This window comes from Myotis yumanensis, unplaced genomic scaffold (assembly GCF_028538775.1).
Source record: "Myotis yumanensis isolate MYYU_CA2020_CCGP unplaced genomic scaffold, mMyoYum1.0.hap1 SCAF_3, whole genome shotgun sequence".
In the NCBI taxonomy this organism is placed as follows: Eukaryota; Metazoa; Chordata; class Mammalia; order Chiroptera; family Vespertilionidae; genus Myotis; species Myotis yumanensis.
This window is the reverse complement of record NW_027223754.1, coordinates 27460981-27482497: the sequence shown is the minus strand read 5'-3', so window position 1 is coordinate 27482497 and position 21517 is coordinate 27460981. Positions and strand designations below refer to the sequence as shown.

The 21517-nt window shown below is 44.4% G+C and overlaps 1 protein-coding gene and 1 long non-coding RNA gene across 2 annotated transcripts in view; both read right to left on the bottom strand.

The window, feature by feature from the left end:
* PSD3 (pleckstrin and Sec7 domain containing 3) overlaps nt 1-11305 on the bottom strand; it is a 429912-nt gene extending 418607 nt beyond the window's left edge. Inside the window, exon 1 of the mRNA XM_070408519.1 lies at nt 10967-11305. Within this exon, the coding sequence (XP_070264620.1) occupies nt 10967-11290 (324 nt within the window). The 5' untranslated portion in view covers nt 11291-11305. The remainder of the gene's footprint in view (nt 1-10966) is intronic.
* A 528-nt stretch (nt 11306-11833) lies between these two features.
* Nucleotides 11834-21517, bottom strand: part of LOC139004908 (uncharacterized) — a 34812-nt gene continuing 25128 nt past the window's right edge. Inside the window, exons 2-3 of the long non-coding RNA XR_011470626.1 lie at nt 12582-12664; nt 11834-11968 (exon numbers count right to left, since the gene is read on the bottom strand). This is a non-coding gene — a long non-coding RNA (uncharacterized lncRNA). The remainder of the gene's footprint in view (nt 11969-12581; nt 12665-21517) is intronic.

The following is a 21517-nucleotide window of genomic DNA, read 5'->3' as shown; positions in this document are numbered from 1 at the left end:
TACTTCTAATTGCATTTATGTAATGCTTTTTTTCCGCCGGAGGGCTTCAGAGGCTACAAACAACAAGACAATGCAATAAATGAGCAGAAAGCAGCCAGCCATAAGTGGTTCACAAACAGCATAAAAAGGCAGTGGACGGGCAATTTGCAGAGAACTATAAGAAAAAGTTCACTTACTAAAACAGACTAAGAGAAAGGATTTTGCCATTAGCTTTTTAAAAATGGCATGAAAAGTAGGAATGATTTATTTAAGTTGAAAACATTTATTTTGTAGGTTGTTTAATCATGGAATAGGCTGGTTCATTAGGAGAATAGTTATCACTGTTGAGGGGACATCACTCACAGGAACTATTCACAGAGTAGATCTAGAAAACTAGGCCAACAAGTTCAGCCGAAGAGAAATTTTACTCTAATTCCTTGGCCACAGGCCCAACCAAGAACTCCCTAAACATTAGTCTAAGCCACAAGAGAAATACATTTTCATAAAACACTACTATTTATAACCCCCCAAATAGCTTGAAATTTTATTCTGCTTTGGGTTGTTGCCAACAGTGCCAAACCACCTCTTGCTTGACAAGTGAACAGCCTGGACGGCCTCACAGTTCAATGCCTTACAAATGTGAAATGGAGGAACAAAGGGGTGAGGAAAGAATCAGTAAAAAAGAAAGTCAGTTAGAGTGGCTTTGCCACAGGTGATCTCAAAGGTAAGAAATGCTTATGGAGCACCTATGATATGTAATGCATGTTGGTTTTGTTGTCGTTGTTTTTGATTTTGAGAATACATTTATTAACTCTGAGGACAGTACAACAAGGAAGGGCTTAGTTAGGATAGAAGAAGCAACAGGAGACAGCCTAGGTGGGGCTGCTTTGGCTCACTGGGAATCAGGTTCAGGGCGTTAGCCTGGGATGAGCTGCTGGGGCCCCTGGTTGCAAGTCTCGTGGGGGCCCTTAGAGTTTAGGTGAGGCGCATCTGTGAGGGAAGAAAGGCGTGGGCATGCTCCCAAGAGGGATAACGTATTGTAATGCATTTTGTAATGATAAACAATAGTTTTTCTATTTAATTTCTAAACATTATACACTGCAACAAATTATACTTTTTGAGGTTATAAATATTGAAAGGATCTTCTCTATTACCTATCATTAGAATAAAGGTTCATTTGGGGGAAATCTTTAATCCTTGAGTAACTGGAGTTTTCTCCCTCTTTCACCTGTCTTAATCCTTCATGACTTTATCATACCTGTAGTTCAAAACTGAAGAACTTCAGGGGAAAAAATTAGAGCTCCCTATTGTTCAGAGGGATTACCTGGTTTGCCTCAAAGTTTCTTCAACAAGATTAGGAAGTGGGAGGGAGGGATAGTAAATCCTTTAATCTGCAGAATAAAGGGAAGTGGATCATAAATGCATCCACTCTTCCCTTAATTTCTGTGTTTCTCTAGTGCTTAAAACTTTCCAAAGGCTCCCTGTTGTACTTAGAATAAAATTCACACTCATTATCTGAGAATAAGACCCTATGTGATCTGTCCCTACCTATGGCCCTGACTTTTCCAATAATTTTTGCTGGTAATCCCACAGGTACATGGGACTCTTCTGCTAACTCCTTCCAGGAACCTTTCCCTTCCTGATCATGGATGGCTATTGCCTGTCATTCAAGTGTCATTCAACTTCTCCATGAGGCCTTCTCTCATCACATAAACTATTCATCTCATCTCATCACTCCTTCCTGTTTTATTTTCTTCCAAGCACTTGCCACAATCTGAAGTTTGATGTCCATGTTTTATTTACTTGTTTATCATTTCCAGCTCCTAGCAGAATGTATGAGCAGGGACTTCGTCTGTCCTACTCACTGCTGTTTCCCTGGTGCCTAGAACAGTGCCTGCCACACAGCTGGTGGTTAAGAAACATCTCTGGACTGAATGAACCCAGAAGTTATTTGTTCAGCAACATTTTTCATCTGGATGTGACCATAGTCATAGTCAAAAGCATAATCTCTGAACACACAAAATCAGAAGCTAAAACAATCCACAGTAAAATGCATGAGATTTTATGCTAGATGAGCCACTTAACCCCTTTTTACTTTTCCTTTACATAATTAACAAGTTTGTCTTACAATTTAAACAAATTTGTTGTCTAGTTTCCTGGCCTATGGTGGATTAAAAGAAGTACATTAGAGGTAAACATGCTAATAGCAGCAAGAAAGGAGAGGCCGACATGGAGAAAACTAAAAATTACTAAAAAGCAAAAAGAAGTCAGAGAGCTGAGTATTTGGGGGCTTATTAAGTATAGAAGCAAATAGTGTTACAGATCTAAAGTTGCCAGCAAACAGTATCGCTATTATAGTGATTACTTAAATTATCAAGAAAATCATATTATATATGTCTAAGGAAACAGGGAAATAGCAAATGCTAACTGCTCCTTAGAAAAGGTTTTATCCACTATGTTATTTTTAATTCTTATTTTAAAGGGCAAGCAAAATTCCATTTTTTAAAGAGAATTAATTCCTGTGGCACATGTTAAAGGAACTCCTTTCCTTCCTTCCTTTCTTCCTTCCTACCTTCCTTTCATCCCTCCTTCTCTCTCCCTTCCTCCCTGCATCCCTCCTTCCTTGCCTCCCTCCCTCTTCTCACAATTAGAACTGTGTAGCTAACTAATCATGTCACTTTAAGCTTGGGGAGCTAGAAAGTACATGGCTTACGTTGACTTTGAAACACACCAGCTCTGTAGGCCTTTATGGCATGTTCTTTGGGGTTCTTCTCCTGATCTTGTCCTGCTCTTTTCTTCACCTCAACCCTGATTTATAATTTCTTAGAACTGATTCCTTATCACTACTGTAGTAACCTTTACCATTATTTTAAGTTATTATTTGTGCTATAGCTGTGGGGTACTTGAAATCCTTTATAGGAAAAGACTGAATGTATATAAACAAACTCTCCTGAAATCTCGCTGCTTATGGCATGGGACAAGTAGGGTGACATTTTGATTGTTACTTTATCAGACCATCAGATTGACCACTCAACCAAGAGTAACCCAAGCTCCTTGCAGATAAAATGGGATTTTCCAATGATAAATGCTTGAATAATGCCTGGGAGCGTAATCTGGACCTGGTAATTGAAAGGTTAATTAAAAAAAAAATGACACATCCTGAAAATTGAAAGTTAAATTCCAAAAAGTTAACATTGACTAAATATAATCACAGGAAATATGCACAACACAAAGGGCAGCCAAAAAAGAGAGGCACAGCTGCTGAGCCTGAAGAAAGAAGGAAAGTGGGCTTCCAAAAAACGCAGTCCCGTCCCGCACTAGCCCAGCAGTGCTAACCACACGGAGCACCATTCTTTCTTTAGCCCACATTTTGTTCTTTGTGGATAAGGTTTAGTTCAAGAAACCGGTATAAACCAGTTCAAGAAACGTGGCTTATCTTTACTTTTTTGCTGTTGTGCTGACCTCCAATACCGGGTCAGGAGTTGAAGTGCATTGCTATAAAGTTGAAGAAATCGCATGCAGAGTCCAAGATGGCAATCTGTTTACTATAGCACCCCACTTTCACCGGAGATATCATAACCAATAGCAGATTCTGGAAGCAAATCTATTTATAGACCACATAGGTATTAATTTGATTCTACTATATTGGTTAGTTTAGGGATGCTCCTTTTAAAAATCTCCCCAAAGACTATTAAAAACTGGCTTCCCTAAAATCTAAGAGGACTCAGACAGGACATTTAGACAAAACAATGATCTCATACATTTTAGTTGACACCTCTCTGAAAATGTTTTTGGTCATTTATTGGGTTGGCTGCCCATACTTGCTCCCCTCCTCACCACGTCCCATTCATTTCTAGAAACTTTCCCACCCTTTCCAGGATTTACATGGTTACAACCCGCTCTGGCTCTCAGAAAACCTGATAGAACCATGTGAGCTGCATCTAACCCTGGCCCCCACCATAGGTTGGGTGGGCACCCAACTCGAACTGGACCAAGGAGCCTCCTCTCAGGAGAATTGGGAAGTGTGCCTATGTTGACTTAGTTGACTTGTCTCTAAAGAGAGGAGATATAAATTTGGGAATTGCAAGTGGCCATATTCCTCCCTGTGGAGTAGGGACTGGAGGAAGCAGATGTGCACACCGAGAAGGAATGATTCCGAGAAGACTGCTGAGAAGGGCAGAGGGCGATAGAGAGTAGAAATGAAAAGAGAAACCTGAGTGTTCTGGAGCCCTCGTTCCAGTTGGTCCCGAGGCCTATTTGCATCTCTGTCCTTGGGTTCTACAAGACCTTCCCTTTACACACATGTGTTCTCCTTCTAACGAATCCGCTTCATTTGGGGTTAAGTAGACTTGAGGGTTTCTACTACATATAACCAAGATTCCTAACTAAATCTACAAATGATAGAAGACACTTTTGTTCAAGGGTACAAAACTTCAAAGTTAAACTGAGGCAATCTGTTGGAACTGATTCAAACTAGCTGAGTGAGGTCTTAATTCCTGAGTGGAATTGATTTTCAATATTCCCTTTCCTGAATAACTGATTCTTGAGACTAAAGACATTTCATTTCCTTTTAATATTGGAGAATAATATTATATTTTTATATATAATATAAAATAATATTATAATATTTTTGTATAGTTATAAAAAACTCAATTTAGTCTTTTTGTCCAAATCTCTCAGGCAAAACCCAATACTTGACTAATGCTACCAATATTTTGAAAAAAAAAATTAACACCAAACATTAGAAAATTGAGTATATATTGACATAAAATGTTTTGAAATATAGTCTAGTTCTTATCTATCCTCTGGATACTGGAGGAGGAATAGTTTCCCACCAGCAGTGACTTCAAAATATGATGGACTTTTAGAAATTTGTCATTAAAAGCCATAGTTTCAATTGAGTTTTCACAAATACAGGCACAAATGGATTGGCAGGAATTTAAAATCATGGAGCTAGGAGAGAGGAATCCACAGTCCAATCTTTTCACACCCCAGATGAGGAATTAAGATCCAGAATAAAAGGACTTGCCCTTACTTAGCTAACTTGAATCAAAGGAAGAGCTAGAAGTCCTAAGTCCAAGCTCTCACTCCAATTGCTTTTCTATATGGCACAGGACACACAACTTAAATTGGCCCACATGCTTGCTCTCTGCTCTCTTCTTCCCTTCAAGAATGCTGAGGTGCATGTAGTTCCATGAGGGTAGCACGAATGCAGGGATCCAGAAGACTTCTGCGTGTGACTATCCAAGGAAATGGTAAGGAGAGAAAAAGAGTGAGAGAACATTGTCATGGGAACGCCAAGGCAAATCACAGGATGAAAAAGGACTGAAACCCATCCTGCTATCTCAGGCTTTATTCACTCAAGTGGTAAATCAAAACATCTGGGCCAAAACCAATGCAGTGTAGAATAAAGATAAGCTTTGCAATTTAAAAATTCTAAATTGCTCTCCAAGAAGGATTAATATAAAGACAGAATTATCTAGAATGCTGTTTTATCAGCAGAACAGTTTCTGAACTTATGACAGGCCTGAAAAGTCAAACAGGCTTGGTTATATAATTAAGTGTTTACCCTAAATAAGATAAATGACCTCTTCCTGGGGGTTAAGTGTACCTGGGATCAAACTTCAACTCCAGAACGGAATTTATTTCAACTGGAATCCAGTCAAAGGAGGAGGTATCAATCATTAGCAGACAGACAGACTGAAATTCTGGCCCTAAAATTCTGTGGTGGGGATTTTGTGTTATTGGTCAAAGAAGGTACTGACTCTTTCATATCAATGAATGTTAATCACCTTTTCAAAGGTTCATTCGTTCATTTATTCAACTAATTGTTAAGTGCCTGCTATGTGCCAGGCACTGTGCATTTAGGTATGGAACCATCCTAGCTCCCCACTGAAGTCCCAGATCTGCCGGAGTGAGTGGCCCATTGTACAGGGTGGGGCAAAAGTAGGTTTACAGTTGTTTGTATGGAAAATAATACAATAATTAATAAATAACAATACAACCTACTTTCGCCCTATCCAGTATGTAGCTTCCTCATAGTGAAGTCACTTGGCAAATAATTAATCTTTAGAAACAACCTGAGGTAGATAAATTAAATTGATACTTTTATTTCATTAAACAGTTTAAAAATATATATATATATATATATATATTTTATTGATTTCAGAGAGGAAGGGGGAGAGAAAGAGAGAGAGAGAGAGAGAGAGAGAGAAACATCAATGATGAGAGAGAATCATTGACCGGCTGCCTCCTGCACGCCCCCTAATCAGGACTGAGCCTGCAACTCGGGCATGTGCTCTGACCCGGAATCCAACTGTAACTTCCTGGTTCCTAGGTTGACACTCAACCACTGAGCCACACCAGCCGGGCTCATTAAACAATTTTATTTCCTTTCTGGATTCATAGACTCATAGTCACCATAGAATGTCAGAACTGGAAAGACCTCAGAGAACAAACAAGATAGCCTAGCTTTGCTCATGGAGTTGCCAGTGGCCACTTTGCTAGTTAGTTGGCAGAAGCAGATTTAATTTTTATCTCTTTAATCCCAGTGCCCATGACCTTTACTCTAAATTAAAACTTTGTATGAAAATTTTAACAGGCTTGTATTTTACAGCCTTATGTTTCAAATGTTGGATTTATTTTAAGGCAAAATAATCCAAGACACAGAGTTAAAACAAATTTCTCTAGTCTGTTAGGGCTTGTTTTTAAGCAAACAGACTTACATTGCATTCCTATTCATTACCTTAAGGCAGGGAGTTTCCACTGGTGAGCCGAAAGAGGCACACTGGTGTGTCGAAAGAATTTTTAAAACATGCAATACCTGACTATTTATTCAGGGACACTGACCTCTTGTCCCTTAGATTATCAAATAAAAAAATGACAACAGCCAATACAATAGTTGTCCAGTGTGGATGAATCAGAATTATACCTACTTTTTTGTCAGATTGGCAAAAAATATACTTTTTACTGTGCAGCAGAATTTTAGTAATTAGTTTATGTGTGCCATGAGATGAAAAAGGTTGAAAATCGCTGCCTTAAGGAATCATGTACCCATCCCTGACTCCTTCACACACCAAGCCTCTCATGGACTCCTGTCTGTCTTACTCACTCTAACTCTGTCTTCTAAACCCTGAACACTCCTAGAAGCTGGTGATGAAAACTCAAAAAGTTCATTGTGTTTCAGGTGAGAGAGGAACAGAAAAAGGAAGACAAAAACAGAGACGTAAAATTTCCTGGGAATTTAAAGCTACATGCGAAAAGTTTGTGGGGTTTGTGAAAATGGCATTTGGCAGGGAATTTAAAAAATATTTTTACTGCATTTTCTAATGCCATTTATATACCAAAAGTTGTTATTATTTCATTACATAAAGTATGTAAGAGATGAAGACTAGTAAAGAAAAAATTGTAAATGTCCCAAAATGATTGAAGAGAAAGCTTTTTCCTCCCTTTCGAGTTGCATCTGTGTCTTCATATGGGCTTCTTATCTTTAGTCCCAAACTCAAGTCACACGTTGTCAGTTCCTGGCATTCCCACTGAGAGGCGGCAGAATGTGGGGTCCAAGAAATCCCGAGGGCAGGCTCTGGCCCCAGACCATGGAACATGTTCTGGTTCACAGACTCACCACAGAAATGTTGCAACCCGCAGGAGGCATCACCAGAGCTGGAGCTCCGCATCCTCCAACCCCAGGCTTTCACTGCTTCTCATGCTTGTTCACACAAGGCCAGGCCGCTAGACCTGAAACTCCTGAGGGTCCTTCTCCCAGCCTCTCCACCAGAGAAAGTCGGAGTGCAGTAGAGACCACCAGGCCCAGGAAATGGTGGGTTGACTTCCAAGGAAATCTCACCCTCTCAGAAGACAGTGAGAGGAGGCTGAAGAACTCAGTCTTGAGCTGCCAAGTGTTGGTCTCAGGTCTCAGCAAGTTGCTGACCATCCTCAAGCATCTGTCCCCTCATCCATGGAATGGGGATGATAACAACGTACATCCTCGCAGTTTTGAGGTTTGGATGCCTTGTGTCGGCCATAGAGCGCGGTAGTTGTTTTTACCAGAGCCCAGTCATAGCAGAAATTAAAAACCAAGTGATTTAATCCACGGCAATCACTCATTATGATAGTTGGAAGGATGTAAGTCGACAAATTTTCACTAAGGAGCCCATTTGTCTCAAAAGTGAGAATATACACTTGGCCATTTGGAGCATTTGTGGAGGAGAGAATTTATACTTAAGATTCAGATTCTCCTGCTAGGAAAGTATCAATACTATGATTCACATGTAGGAACAGATTTTGCTTCCAACACTTCACTTTAATAAATATAATTGGTCCATTTCTTCCTGAGTATATCAAGTGAAAGGTCATACGATGGGTAGTTAAGGGCCTCCATATTCATAGTGACAAAAAGACATTTTTCATGAACCTTCTGCCACTTTCCTGTGACTCCTAAAACTAAATTCCAAAACATGAGAGGACTGGGTAATTCTCATACACTAATCTATCAAATCCAGAGGACACTGTCATCTGTTCAGAACTGGGCAGATGGAAAAGCTATCTCTGTTGATTTTGCTACTTTCCCAGGTACCCAGGACCATGCAGAGGTCATTTGGTTAATAGTAGCCACAGGCATTTAAAGAACTTGTGGTTCTGAAGGTACTAATTTCCCAGCTCCCCTCCTTCCCAGGAAGAGGGAATCACAACATCTGACCAGCAAGGTTAAGAGTAAGTTTTGGTAGCCCTGCTTCCTCACCAGACCCACCCTACATTTACACCTTTAGCTCCATGGCTTCCCTGGTCCTACTGGTGGCTTCCCATGGTGTCCCACTGATTTTTCTTCTCCTCTTCTCTCCCTTAAGACAGGGCTGCTGAAGGTTCCTTTCAATTGCTCAACACTTGATCTCCAGAGCAAATCTCCATAGCAACTGTGAGACAGGTTTTCCAGATGGAAAAACTGGGAGCTCTGGTGGGTTGCTCAAGGTTAGACTTGAACCTGGGGTTTCTAAGTTTTTAGGGAGGAATCTCGCAATTATTTATTTATTTATTGTTAGTCCTTACCGGAGGATATTTTTCCATTGATTTTTAGAGAGAGTGGAAGGGAGGGGAACAGACACACAGAGAGAAACTTTGATGTGAGAGAGACATATTGATTGGTTGCCTCCCTGACACACCCCAACCAGGGCCAGAAATCAAGCCTCCAACCGAGGTATGTGCCCTTGACCAGAATCAAACCTGAGACCCTTCAGTCCGAGGGCCAATGCTCTCTTCATTGAGATAAACCAGCTAGGGCACAATCCTTATTTTAGATGGCTGGGGGCCTATTAGATTTCTGCAGACAAGACAGAAATCTATCCACTCCTAAAACACCTCTCCCTCTAGGAATGGCAACAGCTCTGAAGCTCTGGCTTCTACTTGGATGGCAGGAAGGGAAAGTAGGGGAAGATGCTGTTTTCAAGTCATCAGAGCAGCTTTCAAGTGCACAAACAACTACCATGTGACCTCACAGACAGGGACTGGTCTCTGACGCATGGTTATGCCATTCCTCCTCAATCTCTGTAGGAAACGAGAGATACAAGATCTGGGGTGGAATGTAAACTATTTCTTAAGGGAGCATGCTAGCATCTCTCTTCTTCCAAGAATTCCTTTCTGAAGAAAACTTGGGCTCATTCTTTCTCTCTGATTCTTATCTGTGGCTGTACTGGCTCCCTGTTTAAAGGAGAAAGAGGAAGAAGGGGGGTATGTAGAAGCAAGTAGGAGAGAGCCACGGAATCCAGGTGAAACAGCAGCATTTCCAAGCTCCAGGAAGGCCCCTTCTCTGATGTTGTGAATTCCCTCCATTTCTCCTGCGACTTCCCTGAGAGTCCCCTCCTCACCGACTTCCACATACTCAACCCAACGCACACACACTTTTCCTCACCCTCACCCCCATCTCCTAGAGATGTGCAAAGTATAGAAGGATGTCTGTGCTACTGGGAAAGAGAAAATAAAAGCGTCATTTTTGTGTGTGTCCACCTATTTTGGGAGCGGTACACCTGAGCTGGGCGGAGAAGGCAGGCTGGGCTCAGGCATTAGCATGATGAGGAGGTTGAGTCAGAGAATCAGATGCTGATAACAAAGAGTAGGCATGGCCGTGATCACAGGCAGAGCCCATAGAGCTGAAGGGACCCTGGAGACCACACAGCATTACCCTTTCCCTTCCAGAGCAAAATGGAAGGTAGGAGGCTCATGCCCAGGGCTACACATCCATGGGGGGAGGAGGGCTGGGAGGTGGAAGTGCGCCTTAGAAGGGCAAGGATGTGGCTGAGTTCTGGAAACCTCCACAAAACCTCCCCTAATTCTCCAGTGACCTTTCTGGCCTTGCCTGTTTGGAAGGAGGGGAGGATTGTTGGGGAGCCACTTCTCAATTTCCTTATCTGAAATTGGGGGTGTGAGCCTCTATTTCTCAGGGTAGTTATGAGGATAAATGGGATGGAAGAAAACACCTAGCACCATGGCTGGTGTGTAAGAGGGCTCAGTAAATGCCTGGGCACCTCCTCTGTCTTTCCGTCTGGTCTCCCTCACAAAGTATGCACTGCTCTGCCTGGATTTTCTTCTATCTTTGGCAGAAACCTTGGGAAGTCGTTACTCATTCTGTTTGCAAACAAAATGTTGCTAGTGTCTGGGAAGGTGTCAGCGCACAGGGGGGAGCCAGGCCCGGGAAGACTGTGGCCCGCAGTAGGGATGTAGCCCATCGGGAGTGGAGGGAGAGCCAAGGTGCGGAACTGGGAGCCCTGTGGGCACTTCTGTCCTCCCTGTTCATTCTCTCTTCCCGTGGGGACAGCTGGGGCCTGGGGAATTCAGGAGAACCCCCCCAGCATCCCCAGCATCGCCTGAGCTCCCACCACACTTCTCCTACATGCCCCGATTTGACCCAGTCCACCTTCTATTACCTCCTGAAACTTTTCCATATCACGACCTCTCCTGTGATGCATGGAGGTTCTCTGAAGACAGTTCTCCTTACCTTGAGAGGCAGAGCAGTAGGTGGGGCCGGGTAGCTCTTGCTGGTCTGAACGGGCGGACGGTATCTGTAGAGCATTGCCCTCCTGGACCGCACCGTGGTACCTGTGTCCTCTTTACAGCTCTTCGGGGCTACCTGGCCGGTGGCAGTCCCTCTCCTCAGCTCTGCCCTCTCACCCCTGCCAGCAGCGTGGGCCAGGGTGGCCTGTGGAATTGAGTTTCCCAAAGCATTCCAAGCCTGAGGCTCTGCGCCCCATGGGTCCTGGGGGGCAGTAATGACCGGCCAAGGCTTCCGGCCCAGGGAGGGATTGCTGCTTGCATCGCTCATGGTGGCATCTGGGCTAGGAGGTCTGCATGACAGGGGCTGGAGCCGGCCAACTTTCCTGTAGGCCCGGGCCAGGGAACGCCGGCAACGTGCGGATCCGCAAAGGCCACCCCTCCTTACATCCAGATCCTGGGGTTTTTCCTCTCCCTCCTTCTCCTGCTTCCGAGCAGAGCAACTGAAAGCAGCTGGTGGCTCTGTCCCACGGCCCTCCTTCTGCAGCAGCCGCGAGGGAGGAGCAGCCAAGCCCTGTGTGCGCCTGAGGTCCTGGCCTGCCAAGAAGCCGGTCCTGGGACTTGGGAGAATGTGTCCCTCCTCTGGGCCCCTTGGGGCTGCGGTCCAGGCTGTCGCTGCTAGAGACCGGGCGGGGAGAGCTCTGCCAGGGGCGGCCTGCAGCTGGATGAAGAGGAAGGAAGTTTTCATCTGCTGCTGCTTAGGCTGCTCAGCCATTTCCTCCAAAGGGGTTGGGCTGGTCCTCGCCAGGGTCGCGTTTCAGACCTCAGTGCCCAGGGATGCAAACGCCAGCCACTGTGGGCAGACATGACTCGGTGGCCCCATGGTTCCACCAACAGCAACAGCCTGAGGATGCAAATGACACCTCTTCAGCGCCGAGGGGGGATCTTCAAGAAGCAAGGATCAGGGATGATCCTGGGATGCCATAGGCCTGGACTCTGCACGCACTTCCTAGAATCACAAATACAAGCAGATTGGTGGAGAAGGACCTGGGACGGAGGGGTGGGCAGGGATGGCCAAGGCTTGGCCTGTCACACCTTGTGTCATACGGGATTCCTTTTTCATCACTGTTCTCCCCCCCATATTTGAAATGAAAACACTAATGCTATTTGTTTAATCCTAAACTGTACATTAGCCACACCTGTTGGGTATCTGGACCGTGAGACACTTGTGATTTATAGATGAACCTCCGGTACACTTCAAAGTGTACTTTTAATCTACCTTGCCCGCACTGATAACACAGTTATAAACAGCTTTCATGTTTTAATGAACTTCCACTTTAAATCCTGTGGACTACCCTGAGGGGTAGTCCCGCAGACCAACATCAAAATGCTTGGCATCACACAAACACGTGAAAAATAAATTTTAGAAAAGAGACAAAAATGAAAAAGAAAAAAGAGGGAAAGATCAGATAAGAAAAAAAGAAATCCAGGTAACAGATCAGGGGTCTATCGAGGAGGGTTTTCTGTTTGTGTTTAACAATACTTTAGCCTTCTTATTGTGTTTAAAAATACTTTAGCCTTCTTAACTTGTGAGAACAATAGCAAGTCACCTGGAAACTCACCGAGGGGTTCACATTGGGTGGTACTGGAGGCTCACGTTCTCTCACAATGGAAAAGAAGCTTTTGGGTCCTGCTGACCTTGTTCCTGGGGACAGAAGAGGATGAGGGGTGAGAAAACTTTAAAAAAAAAATCAATTTGAACTTGACTGGAAGGGAACCAGGAAATTATCGTCTGAGATAAACTGAGCAGAAAGCTGGCCGCTCTGCACGCAGGAGCCAGGGCTGTCTCTCTCCCCCCGACACCTGGCCATTACCTCACATTGGCAGCACCCCTAAAGTAATAGAGGGCCCCAGCCCTGGCTGACCCCTGCTGGCCAGGGTGCCTTTCAGGAAATTCTCAGGATGGGTGATTGGGGCCCTATGTTTTTTTTTCCTTTTTAAACATCTTTACACAGGGTTTCACCCAAGGTTATGGCAGCTTTGCCCACATTTCCAGAGAGGTGACATCTTTTCAGATGTGTCCAGAGCTGTCTGGACCAGGCACGAGCCGCTATGATCCCTTATCAAGATCTGTTGTCTGCGTTGCAGAAAGTAATTCTCCCAAGAGCGGCAATTCCAGAGAACAAGCGTTAGAGGCCGTGTCCCGGGCAGTTCCAATGGCTATTCCACTCAGAGTTTTATGTCAAAGCAGTCATAGTCTGCTCCTCAAACTCATTCATTCTCTCAGGTGAAGTCCACAGCAGCTAGTCCCTGGCAATGAAATTGGGAGCCTTCTGGAGTCATTGTTCCCAATTTGGTTGTGACCTGTGGTGACTCACAGCCTGATAGAAAGAAAAGAAGGTAGTAACTATAGCCTCTCCTGCCACTGGATGTGTCTAGTGCCTTCTAGACTCAAGAAAGAATGAGAGACAAGGCAGAGGCAGGGGTAGGGCATGGGATTGGGGAGAGCTTGGCAGAAATGAAACCTGGATTGGCTAGGGAGGCAGGAAGAAGGTAAGAGAGGGCATGTCCAGGGCATGGACCTGGGGACTGAACTGAAGGCTATGACCCGGGAAAGTCAGAGCAACGTCAAGAACAAGCATCTCGACAAGTAAAAATCCCAGTGTTATCTGGTCTCATTAGAGTCTACGTTTCCCCCTCCTTGTTGCGTAAGGGGTCACATCATGCCTTTGCTGGGACAGAACTTGTGTTTAAAGCTGACCCTGGTGACCGGTTCCTGACTTCTGGATCGTTCTGCCCTTGCAGGAATTAGGGAATAGAGCAAAAGAGTAAACTCCCCGTGAGGGACTGAGACTCACGCTGATTTACCTCTGAAGCCCTGGTTCAGGGCCATTACTGGCGGGTAATCCTACTGCAGGCTAAAAAGTGGGCACTCAATCAGTGTGTGTTTAATAATTATTCTAATTAAGACCCGATAAAAACCTCTTTCCCTTCTATTTAAACAGTGCCTCATTGTGCAGGTCGGTGTATCATACACATAGCTTTCTAAACTCACTGCTGAATTAGTCATATTTTTATTGTGTTTCCGTCTGTCCCTGGCAATTAAATTGGGAGACTTCTGGAGTCATTGTGCCAATTTGGTTGTGACCTTCAGCGACTCACATCCTGATAGGAAGCTATATGTTAAAAAATTACCCACATGGAGTTCTGATCTGAGTTTACAGTTGAGCCAAATGGTCTAGGGAGAAGAGTTGCAACACCGATATATTCTGAATGGCTTTTGAGACTGTCTAATTTGAAAACGTCTTTCTTTTCTTTTTCTTTCTTTCACCATAAGGAGCCATATGTGATTGGCATCAGAATAAATGTTATTAGAAAGTGCTAGAAAGAGAAGTATTAGCGAGAGTCAGGGTCTGGCAAAGATGTCAGAGACATGGTGAAATCCAGATAAGATCCAGAAGGCAGCAGCATTTGTGTGGGTGGGGAAGACAGAAGAGAAAGGGCTCCAACAAGAGTCTGAGTGAGGCTTTGCATGGTGGGCCCGGGAGCATATCCTATCTGAGGGGAATCACACAGAGGGGCAGTGGGGGAAAATTACAGCCACTGGCTGTGGAGTTGATCTTTACGTTGGAGACACTGGAAACAGGTCATAAGCATGGCAGACGTGGGGTCTTAGAAGACCAGTGTAGCAGCTGTTAGTGAAATGGTTTGAATGGGATGAGTGAGCACTGGAAGGATTCGGTGGGGGTGAGCTGGGAGAGAGGACCGGGTGGTGCTAAGAGGCACTAGGATGGAGAGCAGCATGTCAGAGCCCCTGTTTGGTTACAACTAAAAGGGCTCCAGGGTTGGCCTTGCCTCTTGTTAGTCGTCTTGGGCAAGTTGCTTTATCTCTGGGCTCGGTTTCTTTACCCTTATGGCCTCTTGAGGACTAAATTGGAAAGCAAATGGAAAGGGTGTGGTACATGGGGGCAGTAGATAAAATTACAGCCATTCCCCAGTTTCATAGAAACCGGGCATTTTCTCTGATTACTTATAAAATGTGCACTTAGAAATCATTCCTACTCCACTAATCAAGCTTTTTAGAAGGCTGCTTCCAGTAAACTCACAACACTACGAGATGGCTTCGCTGAGGAACAATCTGGAGCAATTTGAGATTAAGTGAAGGAGGTACAGTCTCTGGCTCTGGCTTGGGCCTCAACCACAAACACCTCAAAACTCACTCCTCACACCTCAAGCCACCCCGCCCCTTCCCCCTCCCCATCCCCTCTGTGAAGTGGGACCTGCTCCCTGCCTGGCTGTGAGGACCCGCCCCCGCCCCCTCACCCCACCTCCAACTGCCCAGCACTTCCTTCGTGGAAAAGGCTTTAGAAACGATGAATGAGAGGATTACCATCAGGGCATGACACAAGACAGCATTTAAATCCCTCATGGCCGGTGCTCTGGTCTGTTCAAAAACTTTTTCCATTTACTTCAAAAGCAGTCAGCCTGTGTGATCAGATGCCAGGGTAGGCACATCCCAACCGAAAGTACAAAGAATGGCTCAAAACACACCATGTGTGTAGGGGTCAGGGTGGCAGGCAGCAAAGAAAATAGAAATGAAGGACTTTCTAATTAGAATACGTTTCAAGTGTTCCCATCTGGTTCTCCCATAAATCATCATCATCACAGGGGACTCTCTGAGACAGTGTCATCTCCTGAAAAGATGAACTGGGCTTGCTTTTTTGGGAAGAGGCAAAAAAAAAAAAAAAAAATGGCCACAGGGGAGTGAGTTTGAAGAACATATGAGGTAGAAGAATTAAAGGTATCATATAGCCCTGGTACTTGGAGACAGTTTTTATTTTCACCTCCAAATCTCAAGTTTTTATCTATAAAATAGAAGATAAAGTTGCCCCTAAATATATGCATTGGGAAGCATTGTGGCATCATGTCAAGAGCATGACTTGGGAGCCTGAAAGATCTGGGTCTGCACTCACTTAATTGCTATGTTGCTTTGCAAAAATAGTTTAAGTTCTGCAGACTTCAGTGTCCATGTCTTTGAGACAGTGAGTCTAATATTTACCTCGTTCTGAGGATTAGAAGTAATACACAAAAGATGCCCATGACAGTGTCAGGCATTCAGTAGCTCTCATCATCTCCATCATCAAGCTCATGATTACACAAATCTCTCTATAGTAATGGAGGAAACTGAGCTACGGCTGTGAAGGTGTGTTCCTAGCCAGTAGCTAGAGTGTCCTGGAAAACCTTGAAGCCTTATTTGCTATGGCATGAGTAGCAAGGCTCAGATTGGGGAGAGTCAAAGAATCCGGCCATTTTGGATGGAATGTTTGGTCCCCCCAAGATTCATATGTTGAAGCCTAGTGTGATGGTACTTGGAGGTGGGGCCTTTGGAAGGGAATCTGGTCACGGGGATGAAGCCCCTTGGGTAGGATTCGTGTCCTTATAAGACGAAGCCAGAGAGGAGTTCACTCTCTTTCTGCCACGTGAGGGCACCAAGAGCCAGCACTGTGCAACCAGGAAGAGGGCTCTCCTTACACACCAGATTGGCCAGCACCTTGATCTTGCATTTCCCAGCCTCCAGGACTGTGAGAAACAAGTTTCTGTTGTTGATAAGGCACTCAGTTTATGGTCTTTTGTGATAGCCGCCCAAGCTAAGACAGGAAGTGCCACCAAGAATTGGAGTGCTGCTCTAACAAATACCTAAAATGTGGAAGCAGCTTTGAAACTGAGTCATGAGTAGAGGCTGGGAAACTTGAAAGTGCATGCTGGGAGAAGTGGAGATTATCGTAAAGGACTTTCAAAGGCAATCCTGGTGAGAGCTCCAAAAGGAAAGGAGAGGATGCTTCTCTCTTCTCAGAGAATACACAAATAATCATGGACAGATGTTGGTAGAAATATGGATGGGAAAGGCCATTCTGATGAGGTCTCAGAGAAATAAGGAATGTGTGTTGGACAATGGAGAAAAAGCAATCCTTGTTATAAAGTGGCAAAGAACTTGGCTGAACTGTGTCCATGTTCTAGAATTCTAAGGAAGGTAGAACTTGGCCAGTGATGAAATTGAATATTTAGCTGAGGACATTTCTAAGCAGTGTTGAAGGAGTAGCTTAGTTCCTCTGACTTTATATAGTAAAATGTGAGAAGAGAGAAATGGCTTGAAAATGGAATTATTAATAAAAAATGAAGTAGAACTTAAAACTTTGGAAAATTCTCCTATTGTGAAAATGAGAAAGCATGCTTGGAAGAGAACAGTTAGGGTGTAGCCAGGGGAAAGGTTGATAAGGAGGGTAGTATGGGTGTGGCCGCCAGGTCAGAAGCATCATAAATATTTTACTTTTGAAGACCAAGCTAAGAGGAGAGTAGGGGAGAGGGGGCAATTTAGCAAACACTTACTTACTCATGGGTGAGTCCATGCAATAGAAAGAATTTTTCATGGCACACATCACAATGAATCGTTACAGAGTTATTTGCTTGCTTAGTAGTTTGAAGTCTGTTTCCCCTCACACAAAGGCAGGTACTATGTGATTTGTTGTCCACTCTAAACCTAGTCCCTAGCCCAGAGCTAAGCAAACAGTAGGAGCTCAATAAATATTTGTTAAGTTAAAAAAATGGTGTATGAATGGACAGGTTCTTGCCTTTAATAAGCTTGTAATTTAAAGAAAACTTACAGCTTTAATACAAGATAGAATGTGGTAAATACTGAATAGAGGGTGCAAGGAGAGAGAGATGAGTTCAGACGGGTCTCTCAGGGAAGGACCAGGGAAGAAATGCCATGTGAGGTGGGCCTCATAGGTCAGCATTTCAACCGGTGAAGATTGGGGAGTAGCACATTCAAGGCTGAGGAAACTAGAAGAAAGGCACAGAAATGCGGAATTATATAGCACGTTTAGGGCGTGGTGTGGGCTCAGTGATGCACCACCCACAGAGCATGGGAGGGTGCTTATAGAAATAAGGCTGGAAGGGCTCATTCAGATCACGGAGGGCCTGAAATCCAAGGTAAGGGGGGATCGCTTAAGGCTTCTGAGGGGAAGGTGACTTTGAGTATGAGAAAGACAATTCGTTAGTATATATAAGTCAGTTCTTCAGCCCAACAAACCTTTCTAGGGTTTCTGGCAAAAGCTACTTCTCCAGTTAGAGGGTTGATGGTGGCCATGTGCCTGCCATGTGCCAACACTTCCTAGACCACATTTCACCAGTCCCCGGAGCAGCCACTGGCACCCCCAGCTTTAGCTGAGTAAACAGAGGCTCTCAGGGTAACTTGATCAGGCAGGAGCCTTAGTGAGTGGTGGGCTCTGCTAGACTTCAAAGCCATTCCCTGCAGCTCAGCTGTGTTCCCACCGGAAGCTGCCTGTGAGACACAGTGCATCCTGTTAGCTGGGAGAAGCATGGAGCCAGCAGGCAGCGGCAAGGCTTGGTAGGCATGAAGTGATGCCAAGCGGCCAGATGCAGACAGACACGGCATGCCGATCCGGTTCACCTTTGTCTGGCAGGCTAGGCAGTATCAACAGCCTCAACTGGATATGAGTGGAGGTGCTTCTCACACACACTCTATGCCTCTCCGAAGGAAATCTTGCAAAAGCAGAAAAAAACCCTTATTTATCATGAAAGGCCACATCAAGTAGAAGAGTGAGGGGCAGAGGGCAGAAAGCAACACTTAAAAGTACAACTGTTTGAAAACAGAATGCTTTCCATTAGGTCTGTGCAGCTGTGTACATAACAGAAATATGGCTGTTTGTTGCATTTAACACACCTGTGCATTAGGACCTCTTCCAACTGAGCATCACATCTTCTTCTGGCAGTCAGGATGGCCTTATAAGTGGGAGAGGAAAAGGTTCTTTCATATGATGCAACTTGAACCTTGCCAGGGAGGCCTACTTGGCTTAACAGATATGCTCATCAGAGTGCCATAGACCCCAAAGTTCTACCCTTATAGATTAACTTCTCTGGGTTAATCATTGCCTTGAGGGTGACGATGGATTCTCTTTTAAAGCACTAATTACTTTGGGAGGAGCAAAACCACCATACCCCTAACATCTTGCTGCCAGTGGTTTTCTTGAGCTGCTTCTATACAGACTGTCCAGGCTCATTGGCTCCTGGAGATGAGAGTGGGGTGGTAGGAGGAGAGAATAGGCCATAAGCAGGCTGAGGACAAGCACTCACCATTCCAAGTGAATTCCACACAAGTCAAGCATGAGGGGCAGCTAACGAAGTCCTACAGCAATGCAGGTTCGTTCATTGGGCCCAGTGTGTACATCTGTAGTTTGAGAATTTTTTCAAGTCCTTTTTACTTTTAAACTATGGTAAATGATGTAAAAATGTTAAGATTAGTTTATTCTAACTCCTTGTTATTACAAATATTTGCTCCTAAAGGAAATGTATGCTAGCAGGTGTTACACACGGGACTGTGCTTTTGTTTGTTTTGCATTTAGCAATAGGGAAAAAAACAATTAACAGTCTAAAAAAAATCCAGCCAAGCAGAAAACTGAGAAGAGCAGCAGCTGTAAGGAGAGACGTGTGTACCGGGCACAAATCAGTTTTCTTCCACCCTGCACTCTCCTTCCCTCTGGGTCACCAGAGGCCTGTCTGAGAGGCAGACACCATGGTGCTGGCACTGACGATGTGAGACAGACGGGAGGGAGAAGTAGTTAGTTGTTTGAGAAGAAACATTCCCTATGCTTTACCTTACATCTAAAAAATACATTTAAAATAAAAAAATTAAAAAGAAAAGGAAGGAAACAAATAGTTCTAGTAAAAAGAAACTTGACAGGATACTACCAATAGATATTCACAGTGTGACTAGGTCATTTTATGCCAGTAGAAGCAATGTATCAATGGCACGTGTCTGTCATTTGTGGGCCTCTTGGACTGGGACTACCCTTTAGGAGGCATTTAGATGGCAGGATGGCCCGGGGGAAAGGCCCTCACATGGGCATCAGGAGACTTCTGATCCCTGCCTCTGACTAACTCTCTGACAATTCTTTTCTCTTCTTAGACTAAAACGCTGCCATCCACCTTTAGAAGGAGGAATGACATCTCAGGGTGGCAGAGGGGGAGAGCTAGGACATCTGTAGGTGTAGACATGTTAAAAGGGTGGAGTGGAAGGCCGGCCTCTGCCTTGGCCTTCATCCTTTCTGCGGAGGAGGAGGTGAGTTCAGCCACTGTGGGAGAAGCTGGCGCTCACGAGAAGAGGTCTGGAGGGGTGTCTGGGTGAGCAGATGGAGATCAGGAGAAGCTGGCAAAGCCACAGGAACGCTGACAAGCATGGACACGTACTGAACCTGACAAGCTCCGTGAGGTGGGTGGCAGCGTTTCCTAGTATGTGGAGCTGGCTAATGGAAATCCTGCAGCAGTGGGGGTACGAGAGAGTGGGGTCAGAAAGAGGACCTGTGGGCAGAAGTGAAGACATACTGCAGAGTACATTGCCTTAGTGAAGATTCATGCTGCCTATTAGCATGTGAAAGGCTCTGAGAAGTCCTGCTGTAAATAAATAGGAGTAACTATGTATTTAACCTTGAACTTTTTGGGCTATAGAAACTTTAAAAATTATGTTTGTTGCTCTGGTTTGTGTGGGTCAGTGTTTAGAGCACTGAAGAGTCTCGGGTTCAATTCCCGGTCAAGGGCACATACCTGGGTTGTAGGTTCTATCCCCAGCACCAGTCGGGACATGTGCAGGAGGCAACCAATTGATGTGCCTCTCTCACATCAATATGTTTTTTTCTCTCTCTCTCTCTCCCTCCCTTCCTTTCACTTTCTCTTTAAAAAAAAATCAATGGAAAAAATATCCTCAGGTTAGGATTAAGTATATGTATTTGTTAAAATTTCACTGGACACAGTAAATAAAACATTGTTCTAGGGTATAAAACACAAGCTTCCTAAAAGGTATATAATGCCCTAAAGGATTGAGCTCCTACCACTGCCTGCCTCAAACCTTTGTTTAGCATTTTTGAGCCCAATCACCTGGGCTCATCTCTGCCCACCCTGCACTACCACAGTCTGCACGCCCCAGCCTGTCCTGCAATCTGCATGCCTTATGCTCACTGAAAGCACACATGCTCTCTTTGCTCACAAATGCTCTCCCTCCTCTTTGACTAATTCCTACCCATCTTTTAAGATTTGTGTTAGCATCATCCAGGAGACTCAGCCAGCATGTCTCAGGGCTTGAGCATCGACCTATGAACCAGGAGGACATAGGTTCAATTCCCTGTCAGGGCATATGCCTGGGTTGTGGGTTTGATCCCCAGTAGGGGGCGTGCATGAGGCAGCTGATCAATGATTCTCATCATTGATGTTTCTATCTCTCTCTCCCTCATCCTTCCTCTCTGAAATCAATTTTATATATATATCATCCAGGAGGACATTTTATATGTTTATTAGGGACATTTTGTAACCTTGAGTGGAATCACCTATTCAGAAAAATAACTCACTGATACATAGCAATATCCATTCTGTAGGTTGCTTTTTTACGTATCTTACATTGAGTCCTTGCTTCTATTCTTCAAGGGAGACACTATCATTATCATTATTTTATAGGTGAGAAAATGAGGACCAGAAAGCCCAAGTGACT